Raw genomic sequence first — 14,087 nt, 5'->3', positions numbered from 1 at the left:
TGGCAAGTCACTTAATTTCAACCATTTGATTTGACTGCACAAGTTTATGCTTCCAGTGTAATTAAATGACAGCTTTCATACAGGTGGCCGACGGTACTGCGCCCATATTTTACAGATTTTCACAGACAAGCACACTTTTTAATGTGGATATTCTTATGATGGATTCTGCTTCTCCTGACATTGTCTGCTTATGTGGATTCCTTAAATAAGGTGATGGTTAACACCCAGCAAGGATGTTGGATATTTCCTGATGTTTTGAACCATTATTTTGCAATTCCAGCAGCCAAGGAAAAAAAGGATTTCAGAGCACTTCTGGGTTTCCTTGCAATGAAGCACTGCCTTTCATGTAGTTTCCATTTTCCCTCTGTGGGCAGCCCAATGACAGGTTTTAGCAGTGTGGTCTCCTGTTCCACCACTGACACGGGCAAAGTAGATTCGCAGCCATCTTTTCCGGTTTCACTGCGCAGTTTTCAGAGGTTTTAGCACGCATAGGGCTTTTTGCGGCCATTTCGCTGGTTCTGGTGCCACCAGCACACAGTGATGTCGCAGGGCAGAGCCTAGTGGGTCAATACATCCCACAGGCCCATGGCCTTTACAGGGTGCACGCACCAGATAAGTTGACCATGTCGCCGGTAAGATAGCTCAGTGGGTTGAGCTGCGATCTGAGTGTGATCTGCAGTTTGCAAGTTCGAATCCCAGCAAGACCAACTCAGCATTTCATCCTTCCGAGGTTGATAAATGAGTTCCAATTTCGGTTGGGTGATATTGTATGTAATTATGTGCTCTGTAAAGCGCTTTGGATAAAGGCGCTATATGAATAACACATCCTTATCATTATGTTATTCAAATAGTATTTGATACCTAGTGATGCTTTCTTAGTGCAGTGCAATGGGCAGAATATGCTTGGTGTCTTGGTAATACTATCAACAAAAACAAGAATATTTCTTTCCAGCCTGCAACATTTAATTTGCATCCCAAACCACCAGTTCATTCTCCCAAAATGAGAATTAAAGTATGCGTTGGGCACTTTACCCAGACATCCATTTTTTATAACACCCACACCAGTGGAATGCTTATGAAAACTGTGCTTTAGGACGATTGTGCAAAGGTCCCCTTTCTTATGACAAACCAATGCATCTTTTCAAAACCCGACTCAAATATGTTAGCCACAAGCCAGATGCAGAGTTCGGTCAGCAGTGCAGTGCTTAGGTCCACGACACAAGACAATGGTATCGCTGCTGAGCAAATAGACAGTATCTAATCACGAACCCTGGGGGGCTGCCCTGACCTGCTATGTAATTCCCTTTCTTATAAGTGCTCTATTGTGCCTCGCTAGTTGAAAGCCCGAGTCTGTCCGCGTAAATGCATTTCTCTGACTTCTCGTGGTTTTGAAATGTCAATTAATTTAGCGATGCCGAAAGGTTGGTAATGAGAGCCTTCTGCAAAACATACCCCTGCGCGAGAAACAACTACTGCAGCATACAGAAGTCAGGGGCGTCTCGGGCTTTCCCACTGCGACAGCAAAAGAGGGGGGGACTCGTGGGCTGGTGGTCTGCTAAATGCACAAAGGACACCCCTCGGTCTGCCCTCGCTGCGTCATTATTTCAGTACACAGCCCGGGTTTCATTAGAAACCCCGATATATGTCCCTCGTGGTGTATGCACATTAAAGACCCGGGTACGTGGTGATTGCGTCGCGCGGTTTCTCCTCCGAAGGAAAAAAAGTCCGCTGGCTCTTCCGCGGAATACCTGCCCGCAGTGATACACAGAGCGCAGCCCTGGCACGAAAAATTGATAATCCTCATGGAAGAATAATTTGAACTAAATTGCACTTGACAGGCTGTCTCCCAGTAAACAAGGGGAGCGGGAGAATCTTAGTGGAAGAACCGCGGACTTGCTTGAGCCGCTGCTGGTTGAAGCTTCCAAGAAGAAAAAAAAACTGCAGTTTTTGCAGCATCCATTTGAGGCTTTCCGGCAGGTTTGTGCAGTCGTTTGTACAGAAGAAAACCGAGCATGGAGGAGAATCTGGAAGAAGGACAGGCGCAAAAAGGTAAGAGGCCGTGCCCATTTTGTCATGTGTGTGCGTGTGTCTGAACGCAGTTCGCGGACCCCTTGCTGCATTTACCGTGGCGGCATACACGCCTGCAGGTGGAGCGGGCGTTATTTACCCTTCCCAGTGATTCACTTCTTCTGGTAATAGCCAGCATTGCTAACGTGATTATTGTGAAACGAAATGGCGCGGCCGGGTGGCAGCCCTTCACGTAAGCCATTCAGTGGATTAGTCTGCTGTGATCCTCCGCTGCTTTTCTGCGGCCGAGCCAGGTCCGCGAGCCCACCCCGAGGTGTCTCAGAGAGCATGCATGTCAACACCACCGCCTTGCGTGTGAGATATCCATCAACATGGACTTCTTCCTGGCAGAGGGACGGCACCTGTTCTGTTGGTCCGTCGCCCCCTTGCCTAGCCCTTCGCTTTACAGGCTTGCGGGTTTCCCGGCGCCTGTTGCGTGAGCTGGACACATATTTCCGTTTCTTTTAAACACGCCGGGCGCAGTTTTAAAAAGGCAATTCGCCCACGGAGCCATTTGCCAGTCAGTGGTTGCTTTTTCGGTGCCTGCACCCACTGGACGGAGGCGTTTGTTGTAAAGTTCCGCCACGACCGTGCTGCCATTGCAGTGTCTACCAGGGGGCAGGTCCTGGAATACATGTTAGCCTCTAGCTCCCCCAAACAGCATGTGTCTGCACCCTGCCGTAACCTTGTGTTCAACGTGATAGAAGAACAGGTGGGTATTGCCGTTTCCACTTCTAGGCAAATGGCAAGTGGACGTTCGAATCAAAACAACGCGTTCGATTTTTAAGTCTGGGTGTCCTGACACGTTTCAGTGACACGGTGCGCCTATTATATGGGAACCGACTAACATGGGAGTGTGCAGGCAAGCGGCTCCCTTTGAAGTGTCCCCGTGTCGTGCGTGCGCATTTTGGAGCACACGGTCGGCCATGTGTGTGCTGCCAGCGCAAGGTCTGGAATCGATGTCTCTACAGAGCTGACCCAGTTTCATGAAGGGCAGCTCGGCCGTGTTGCGTGTTATGCAAAGTCGTGGTTCCGTGTCCGCGAGCAGTAGATGGCACGAGCATCCCTGGCATAGGCAAGAGGAGTCTTGCATGGGGAAGCAGCCTCGCTGCTGCAGGAGGCATCCGCTTCCTTCCTGAATCCTCATATGGCCCTCAACGTTAAATGCACCTGGACGCGACCCCTTAAATAAACACACGCAGATTCTTAAACAATAGATACTCCAATGGATACGAGCAGGCATCGTTGTTTCAGCATGCAATGACCACCATGGCTTTCTAAGATATTGGGCCTCATTCCGAGTACGGCGCTAACCAATGGCGCTATTAACGCCTTGGGTGACGCCGTACCCGGACCGGCAGCGCCTTGGTGGATGGCGGAATTACCGCCCCATTCCAAGGTTGGCGGGGCGGTAATTCCCCATTCACCAAGGCTCTTCCCCATTCCCAAATGAGCCCCCATAGGGCTCAATGGGAATGGGGAAGATGCAAATAACGGTGACCGTTCATTACGGTCACCGTTATTGGCTTGGAGGCCCCTTTGCGCCCTCGACTTAAGGGCGAGGGCGCAAAGGGAACTCGGAGTATGGCGGTAAGGGATCACCGCCACCGGTCTCGTTACCGGTGGCCGCTATCCCTTACCGCCATACTCGGAATGAGGCCCATTCTTATAGTATTGTCTGTCAAGCAAAACTATTCGAACCTCGCTTTCTAGTGGAGTTTTTCTCTATTTCTTTATGAATCTACACATAACCCCACAGCAGTTTAGTATTTGTATGCACTAGAGGATGGAGGGTGGATTGAAATAACCTTTACAAAATTGGAAACGCTGAAGGCCATCATTTTAGTTTTGTGACATAGGGCCTCATTACGACCATGGCGGTAGTTGTGCCGGTTGAAACGATGACTTTATCGATTCCCATTGGCGTCCCATAGGACTCAATGGGAATGGGAAGGACGGATGCACCGGCACTGTGTGCAACAAAGCTGGTGCATCCGTCAAGGTCTGCGTGCGGCTGCCGTTCCGCCCGCCATGTCAGACCTGGCGGGCGGAAAGACACCCGCTCGCAGAACACCGAGTTTGCCGGTCCCGTAACAATGGTGCTGGTAGCTTACCGGCACTATTGTTACCAGACCGGCATACTCATAATGAGGCCCATATTGTCATTTGTTTTTATAGATTGGGCACATGGGGCTATGTTTCATATGTAGGAACCAGTGATGTCATTGGTGGTATATTCTGCAATGTTGCATGACATCTCCGGTGTGATGCCATCAGCTATACATCAGATGAGCAATACGTGTGTTAGCTGTCTTAATAGAGTTTGCTGTTGTTCTCATTTGTTGGTTTAACTTGAAAACTAAGGTTAATACCAAGTCAGTTATTTTGGGCGCTTGCTCTTAAATCACTTCTTTGCATGGTAAACATGTATCTTGGGCCTCATTATGACCCTGGCTGTAGCCGTGCCGGTAAAAACGGCACGACTGCCGCCGGAGTCATGTTTTTTTCCCGGCACCTGGCAATGGGGAATTACTAGCGCATTACAGCCCGGCGGTCCCGGTAATTCCACATTGCCAGGCACCGGTAAATATTATTCACATTCCCATTCGAGTCCCATAGGACTCAATGGGAAAGGGGAGGACCGTAGCACCGGCACCATTCGGATGGTGCCGTTGCTACAGTCAAGGTCTGCAAGCGGGTGCCGTTCTGCCCGCCAGGTAAGACCTGGTGGGCGTAAAGGCACTCCCTCGCAGAACTCGGAGCATGCCGGTCCGGTAACAACGGTGTAGGTAGCTTACCAGCACCGTTGTTGCTGGACCGGCATACTCATAATGAGGCCCACTCTTTTAGTTTTTGCATAATAACTCTTGATAGTCAAGAATTATTCATCTCCTTATAATTTTACATACAACTAAATTGCCTTCACTGCATGCAATCATTTAAATCTTTTCATTTTGTATTTATTGTCTTTTGCTGTTGTTGAACAGTGCTTCAAGCTGAGTTATTGGTGAATTCTGAGCACAAAACTAAGGAGAGTGTTTGGCAAATATTGTGTTAAGTAGACAGAACCAATCAGATTTCTGTGAATTAACACGCAATCTAATCAACACACTTGGTGTAGGAGGTGTGTTTCACACATTTCGGGTATATTTCTTTTTTTTTTTTTTTTTTTGAAATTTTTATTTTAATTTTTCAAAATTACAATAAGATGAACAATAACATATTAGATGATTACAACAAAATACACATAATCTCTAACCTACATACTCAACTATATACAAACCCCCCCAGAGTCAAATCAGATCTAAAATCAGGCCTAATACAATAAAAGAAATTTACTCCATATCTTATTGAACAATGTACTCTTTTTCTCCCTCAGGTACAAAACCCTTTCGATATCAGCCAAAATATGCATCTCAGCAATCCACATTTCAATTGTAACAGGAGTAGATGTTTTCCAGTTTCTCAATATCAATTTCTTTCCCACAATTGCTCCCCGAAAGATCCACTTTCTCTGGGAGGTACTCAAATCTTCCAACACATCAGTGCTGCCCAGCACAATGGTCTTAAAGTCCAAGTGGATTCTCTCTTCGAGAACTCTCTCACAAATCTGATCAAATTCGAACCACATACCCCTCACTCTTGGACATTCCCACAGCATATGTTCAAAGGTGCCCATCTCCTGAATACACGCCCAACAGTCAGAGTTATCACTCATTCCTCTTTCCTTCAAACGCTCCGGTGTCCAATAAGTTCTATGTAGAATCTTAATCTGCCGCGATCTTTCAACCAGACTCAAAGAACACAGTTTCACATTCTCACAGATTCGAGACCAATGCTCTTCCGCAATGTCCTCACCAATCCTTCGGTTCCAATCCAGTCTCACAGCATCATTTATCTTGTAGTTGGACACAATTTGTTTATAAACATAGCTGACCAAGCCACAACCACTCACCCCAGGTATCCAACCAAGCAAATCCAAATTGACTCCTTTCTCCATATTTACGTCACCTACTGCTCTCCGGATCTTCCGATAGTCCGCCATACAAAAGGTAGGGATATCAAACTTCAACTTGACCTCTCTGGCAGTCATCCAAGTCATACCATTAAAAAGGTCCCCAATCCACTGAACCCCAGCAAGGAACCATTCATGCCAGAACATAACTTTCCCTTCATATGTAACACTCGGATTCAGCCAAAGTGAAGCATTCGGGTCTCTCAATGCATCGAAACCCAAACACTCATTCAAAGTCAACCACGAAGTCCATAGACTCTTAGTCAACGGATTCTCCAACCTCCGTCTGCATGGCTGACTCGTTAATAAAGCCCGGGGTGACAACGGACTCACATGACTAGATTCCGCACCAAACCAATCCGTACCATCTGATTTAATACATGCAAATAAGGTACGGGCCATGAAGGCCAGATGATATGCCCTGAAGTCTGGCACCCCTAGCCCGCCTTTCGACAATTCGGGTATATTTCAAAGTATATCTTGTGATGTACGGGTATAGGGATACAGTTTAGTGAGAAGGGATCTCCCTGAGGCATTTAACACACCAATGAGAGTGATAGATGATGCTTTGAGGCAAATTCACGCCACTGCTTGGGAAGTAGGGGAACAGCACTAGGAGCCTCATCACGAGTTGGGCAGTATCCTGGCGGTATTCCCGCCGGAACACCACCTGTGCTATTAGTGCTACAACCACCCGGTCTGGCGCTATTAGCGCCAGATCACTGGTTTGGCAGAACAGTCCTTCCCCATTCAGGAATTTTCAGAGTGATTACCGTTGCGGTATTACCATGCGGTAATAGCGCTGAAAATCAGCAAATTCCCGGTAGATTTTCCCCCAGCTCAGAGCTGGGGGGATATACTACCGAACCCGAGATTTGGCGTACCTTTAAATGCGGCGGTAATAGCGTTACCGCCACATTTAAGGGTTACCGCCCAACTCGTGATGACCCTGTATGTCTAGCTAGTCAAGTGCATGACGGTGCAGAGTTTATAGGCAAGGCATGGGGGACTCGTATTCTGCTCTGGCTTGTCTGACATTGACGTATGTTCAGTGCAGCACTGATGTGTTCCTTCTCAGGCAATCCGTGAATGGGCAGGCCTCACTGTTGTTATGTATGCATTTATAGGATTGACAAAGCTCTAACCTATCCTGGGAGTGCAGAGCACTGTACAAAGGGGGTGCACCCAAGAGTTACAAGTAGAGTGCAGGGATAGCAGAGGAGCTGGGCTGGGTAGGGGAGCCTGGGAGAGGGAAACTCCACAGAAGGGAAGGAAGGGTTGCATGGAGTGAGCTGTGATTTGCAATGTGTTGTTTGAAGAGTAAGGCCTTCAGGTCTTTCCTGAAGTGTAGGATGGAGGGGGCCAGTGTTTCAGCATGGGGAACCTGTTCCAGTGACAGGGTGTATATGGGGGTAGGGGGGAAGCCTGTTTCCTGGATCTTCTCTCTCCTGCAGTTCTTTCTATGATTGAACAACAGAGAAGGGGTTGCTGCTACACAGAGGTTCTACCCATCACAATTATACTCAAAAGAGAGATTTTTTGACAAATTATAGGGGAACCCTTTTTATTACTAGTGGAATATATCCCTAAGCGCCCTGCCCTGTTACCCTTGGCTCTGGCGTGCTATACAAATGAATAAACAAACAAATAAGCATATAGCTCATAGTATTGTCCGGTAAGGAACCCCCAAACAAAGGCTGCATAGTGAATATCATTGGCTGTAATAAAACAAAAAAAGGTCCTTTCATATGCACTTGCACATGTAACAAAATGTATTAAGAGGAAATATATTGTTATCATAAACAGAACAGTGTAACAAATATATACAGTGGTCCCTAAGTTCATTTGGTTCTCTAAGGAAACCAAATGATAACATAATTGCATGAAATCAGAAAACAAACATCAAAAAACACAAAAGCATTAAATGCAACTATATATTCATGGTGATTTGAAACCTCTAATCTGAGGAAAAAGTGCCACTTACGTCACACTTGCATCTGTCTATTGTGGAAAAATTTCTAATAGACAGATGTCAAAATCTGATACATAAATGCCCAGTCTCTATGGCAATGGAGATTCTAATAATCATGTACCAAGGTTCTAATAAACCAGTCCAAGTGTCTAGTACATAGAGACTGCTGATGTGCATATGTCAAAAACAGATGGCAAATTATCTTTTACAATCCGAAATTCTAATAAACACATGCCCATGTTCTTTCTATAACATCTTTGCCTGTCTGCAGGAGTGCAGGGATAAGTAGTGGCTAATGTGCCTACTCAGTCCCCCGCTACCACTAAATCACCAGTGATCCCAATCATAAAGGTGAAACAGATGTAATCCAAAAGGACTTCCTTCACCTCTTTTGGCAATATGAGCAGAGGTCAGAGGGGTGTGAGTTGGTACATATGCAACACAAACAGAATTAGTATAGTGGCATCAATAAAAAAAAGTTCCAACAACGCTTCTATACAAATAGAAACTTTAATAAAACTGACCACACAACTAATTAAACAAAATTAGTACGAGGCGAGGGACAATCAGATTGTTACAAATGATATGATTGGTCCTCGCTGGGCCCTTACCAGCCCCACAAGGCACCGATCACCGCCACGTCCCTTGGTGTTCCTTCACCGAGAGGCCGCCATGGAAATCAAAAAAGGGACTATGTGTAGTCCCTTTGCCCCGTTCCATGGTGGCAATTTTATTTGTTTTCTTTTTTTTCTATCTTTTGAATGGACACCATGGAAAGGGAGAACGGAAGCAGTAATGTGCTTCACTGGGTCGAGGCTATGTTTATGCGGCTCAACTAAGCAGGTAAGGAGTTTGAAGTTCTTATGAATGCCAAAAGCAGCACTGAAGGCACCTGTAACAGGCTGAAGTGAGTCACGCATGATCAAGCTTGACCAAAGAAGTATCAAGGTGCTAAACAAGGTTGTGAGCTACTTCTGGGATTATGAGTTGCTGGGAGGTTGAATCCAAGGTCTTCAGGGACAAGGTGTTGTCTTTGTTTCTGCACTTCCCACTCTAGGAAGCTTGTCTAGCATCTATTGGGGCTCTCCACCTCGAGGGAGTGGGATCATGTTTCTAGTGCACAGGCCACAGAGAGATCTTGGTACTCATCTGTTTTCACCCCAAATGTGCCATTGAGGTGGATAGGGAGAAGAGCGCTCCTCTTCCTTAGAGCCTGCCGTCATCACTTCAGTGGCAGAGGACTTTGGAATAGACTTTATCTCCAACAGAAGTCCAGGTGAATCCTTCTTGTCTTGAAGTCCAAAAATGAATCAACTAGGGGGAGGCTGTTACTCCTCCTTTTGAAGGCAAAAGGCTGTAGCGGATTGGTCCAAAGCAAGCCTATTGCCATTAGTCCAATCCAGCTGCTGTAACAAATGTACTTTGCCTTCTGATATATCCAGAGTGCTTTGTCTGCAGTAAGTGTGGTAGGGGAGAGGAAGTTTAGGGAGCCATAGCAAAGAGCAAGATTGTGGAACCCCTCTCTGGACTAAACCTTTCCTCTGGGCTACTCTAACTCTGCCCCTTCCTTGGTCCTCCTATTTCAAGCGCACTCTAATAATCAGCACGCTCATTCGAGCAGACTTTTATCATGTCAGGACTGTCTGTGAAGCACTAGTTCCCAGCGGAACACCCCGGGATGTTCCCGTGCCGGGAACAAACATGTCAACCTTCCACAGGGGATAAAATTATACGATTCCTCGGTCAGGCCCCACCTGTATGTTTTGGGTTCATCCAGGCCAGAAGCTAATATGCATGCAACACTGTCATGAATTAGTCCCATCACTAAGCTGACAATATTATGACACCCACATTCTCATGGCTCACTATGCTAATCAAAATAGCTCAGGCTATTTAAGCCAGATGGCATGCAGTCACACGTTGTTTCCAGCTCTGCAATGTTGTGGCTTCGGGAGGTGCACTGACCTGCGGAGATGGTGCGATTATCAGTCAAGAAGAGCAGTGCTTTTTTGTGACTGCTTTGTAGGTGATGCATTAACTCTTTAACATGGTGCATGCTTGGCAGTGTAACCAGTGCAGCTTCTTGATAATGGGGTTGTTATGGCTGAATGTTCTTAGTCCTTTGATGTGTGATACAGCATGCTGTGTCGGATTCAGAGGGGCACAAGTGGCATCTGGGACTCCTGGGAGTAGGGCGTTGCCACTGTCCTGGTGATCCATGACCAGGGATTAGCTAACTGATCTGTACCAGAGGCAGGGATGAAAGGCCTGACCTTGTGGAGTACCACACATTGGTACCATGCTGCTTGGATCTTCTCGTGATATGTGTTTTGAATGAAAGGTCACAGTTCATAGTAAAGCAGAGAGACTTTTCGCTGAGTAACCGTTGTGGTGGGGATGTATTGAGTTTAATGTCAGTCAGCCAATTCTGGACTTTGTTGTCGATGATGGGTTTTCTGAGGAGAATGAATTCTGTTTTTATAGTCTGAGCTTCAGGTGGGTGCTTGACATGCAGGCTTGGAAGAGGGACAGACAGAGCCTGAATTGAAGGATGTCATTGATGCAATTGATCTTTAGATAAAGCACTGTGTCATCAGTATATTGGTGTATCTTGATGATGGTGTTGCAGGCGAGTTACCCAAGATGTTCCGAGTAGAGTTTGAAGATGGAAGGGGACAGGATTCTAGAACTCTGCAAGTTACTGGATGACACTGGGATCTGTTTTGGCCCATCTGATGGCGTTGGTCTCTTTCATAGACATATGAAGTAAACCACTGCAGGACTGATTTCACGAAACCCATGCACATGTGAGGATGTTGATGAGGGTTCCACAGCCAATGATATAGAAGACAACAGAGAAACTGAGTAGGACAAGTAAGCAAGGGTCCTCTTCGTCAAAGATGTGTAGATCTTCCACCATCACTTGGATGGTGGCAGCCTCTTAGTTGCAATATGGTTGAAAACAGATTGCTAGATCCATGGGAGATTGTGCTGAGTAATTGTTTAATACAACTGGATGGGTACATTCTTCTCAATCACTTTGCTGTCGAGGGGCCCATGCATGGTGGGGCAATAGGTGGCCAGGTCATCTGAGTCAAGTGCAGATTTGATAATGTTGAGAAGTGGTACGAGTGCTCTAACTTTCAGGACCTTCACAATGGAGGAGGGGAGAATGTCTTTTGGTGTTTAGTGTGTTTAAGGGTTGCAGGAGTTTTGGCCAGGTTTCCTGGTGTAATTGTTCTGAATTTCATCCATCTTGTTATGTTATATGCTGATATGGGTGGGATGTTGGTGGTGTGTTTGTAGCCATCGATGTGTTGCCTTATCTTGTCGAACCTGTGAGTTGAAGAAGCTGTTGTTGGTGTTGCATTTGTGAGTGAATTTTGGTATTGCAGGGTCTTGTAGTCGGTTGATGTTTAATGGGTTGGAAAAGTGCTTTGCTTTTATGGGATGCTTCCATGATGGATGGTGTGTAGTAGTTGGATGTGGCTGTAGTGATGAGGGTTCTGTTGCGGATCAGATGGTTCTCAAGGTGATAAGGTCTTCTTGTGATAAGAGCTTTTCTTTTTTGCAGATGGAACGCTCAATGTTGAAGAGTTTCTTTGTGTACCAAAGTGTAGAGGGCTTATGTTTGTTGAGTCAAGGTTTACATGATGTATGGGCGTTGGTGATCCCAGTTAGGGTCTGAGTGCACAGAATTGATTGTATCAACATACTCCAAGGGGTTAGATGTGGAGGCCAAGCTGATGAGCTTTCACTCCAAAGTTCCTAAAAGAGGGGTCTGTTTTTGTGTTCAGATGGGGAGGAATATGTGGTGGAGTATGGTGTGTATGGCTGCTTCGTAGGTCCAGTTCAAAGGTAGGGGGAAGATACATGATCACTGGAGAGATGGTGAATACGAGGTTGAGTGTGTTTCATTTGTTGTGGGTTGGCTCTGTGAAGAGTTGCTTGAGCTCCATGATGCCAAGCAGTTTGGGTAATGTTTCTCTGGCTTTCTTAATGGCATGAGACCTGGGCTGGTTGATGTCTCTAAGGAAGATGTTAGTTACGTTGGTGTCGCAGGCCTCTGCATCTCCCAGTCCCATGATCGGGGGCTGGGAGACTGGTGGCTATATGCACGTTGGCATTTGCAGCATTGGCAGGGGCTTACCTGCCATGCTACGGCTCCTTCCTTAAACATCCAGGGCCCACAGAGGTGACGCTGGGTTTCGGTTCTCCTGTCTTCCATGGTGGAAAGGAGCTGTCATCTTCCGTCATCTTCCGCTCACAGCACCGGGTACGTTGCAACGTTGCGTTGGCCCATTTACATGCTGACAAAGGGAACCATATAAAGAGCCTACTTATCACACTGAGGCATAACAGACAGTCGAATCATTGCCTCTGTGCATCTCAAGACTTTGTTGCTCATGCTCCTTTATCCCTTTATTCTGTTCTCCATTCACCCATTTTGTAGTGTTTCTGCCAGGCTTGTTTCCTGCTTAGCACTCTCCCTCTATTGTTCAGCTCTTTTCCTCATCAGCTTCTCCTGGTTCTTATCCTGCGGTTTTACCTTGCTTTGTTGCCTTATTGCTATTACCACCTTGCTGCCGCTGCTCAGTGCTTTGCACTGTTTCTGCACCTTTTTAATCCAGGGACATCCTATCATGGTGCAGGAAGACCTTCCTTTCTCTTTGCCCCTGAGTTGTTTATTATTCGGTCTGCAGGGGTAGGATGGGTTTTTAGGCATCTCAACGGACCCCTTGAACAGGTATGCGCCAACGCTCTGATCTGATTGACAGTTGTTGACGGATACTGTTGTAATAAGGTCTGTGATTTCATTGAGAAAGGCTTTGATGTTTTGGGGTTGTAGGTAGATCAGGCAAAAAGCAGCTGCCTGAGCGTTGGTGAGTGGGAAGTGGCAATAGAGAAGTTCCATGGAGGCATGTGTGGTGAGCTCCGGGAATGTGCATGTACATGAAGTTTTGTAGATAATAACAAGATCTTCACCAGTTTCCCTTGGTGGTCCCTGTACTGGATACTGTTACCTGTGTGGCTGAGGACATCAAAGATGTGTGTGGAAGTGGGGGGAACCTTGTCTCTGTGATAAGGAGTGCATCTAGATTGTGAGTGGTGATGAGGGAAGCAATGTCTGCGGCATGTAGTACTGCAGAATGAGCATTGATAAGCATGATTTTCTGTTTGTGTTTTACAGAAGGCATGAGGGTGGTGATGACAGGTATCTGGATGAGCTTCAGTGGATGGAAGTGTGTGGGAGCGTGGTGTGGACTGAGTGTTTGCATGTGATGGTGAGTTGTAAGTGATTTCAATCCGGCACACACCCAAGTCAAAGCTCAGCATGTAGTGCACAACTGAAATCCTTATTTTGTTTTCTAAAAGTTCATTATTCTGAACGATACACCACTCATATCACGCCCTTCTCCTGGAACTCCCTGGGTCACACTGAACCAGGAATCAGGCTGGTTTGCAAAGGTAAATATGTATTTATGTATTTAAAATTTAATCACAATATGTTTTAATAGGTACACAACTATCCCCAATGGGGTGATGTAACACTGAATAATCTCTTTAATACACGAGGAGTAAGTAGTGAGCAAAATAATTCAGCACAGAAAATAATACTTTTGTGCTGGTTCAGATCAGATGGCACTGTGGTTAAAGGTTCCCCCTGCACACTCCTCAACCCCCAATAGGCAATGTAAAGAGATAGGAGGAGAGAGCAGGTATTCAGGAATGGCAGAATTCAAACAGAATATCAATCCCACCTTCCCCCAGCAAACACAAGAGAAAAACGGAATTGACTGTCAAGCTGTCAGAATGGCTTTTAATATTGTCTTAGAATACACTGGGCAAAAACACCAAATATGGTCCAAATTGCTGAAATTGTTATACATTCTTATGGGAGCCACTTTTCACAGATGCACACAAACACAAGCAATGATTTAATCCAAAGAAAGCATTTGAAATCTTAAAATTCAAGTCGGAGGCAATTAAAAGCTGTTTTACATGTGTAAAAATTTCCCTGCGTGATATTCG

At 46.1% G+C, this 14,087-nt stretch overlaps 1 protein-coding gene across 1 annotated transcript in view; it reads left to right on the top strand.

The window, feature by feature from the left end:
- Positions 1-1,398: 1,398 nt before the first annotated feature.
- The window catches only part of GPM6A (glycoprotein M6A), a 726,200-nt gene continuing 713,511 nt past the window's right edge, over positions 1,399-14,087 (top strand). Inside the window, exon 1 of the mRNA XM_069631438.1 lies at positions 1,399-2,049. Within this exon, the coding sequence (XP_069487539.1) occupies positions 2,013-2,049 (37 nt within the window). The 5' untranslated portion in view covers positions 1,399-2,012. The remainder of the gene's footprint in view (positions 2,050-14,087) is intronic.

This window comes from Ambystoma mexicanum, chromosome 6q (genome assembly GCF_040938575.1).
Source record: "Ambystoma mexicanum isolate Mex_15411 chromosome 6q, UKY_AmexF1_1, whole genome shotgun sequence".
Lineage (NCBI taxonomy): Eukaryota > Metazoa > Chordata > Amphibia > Caudata > Ambystomatidae > Ambystoma > Ambystoma mexicanum.
Note: the sequence above shows the minus strand (reverse complement) of the source record. Positions and strands in the feature narration are given on the sequence as shown.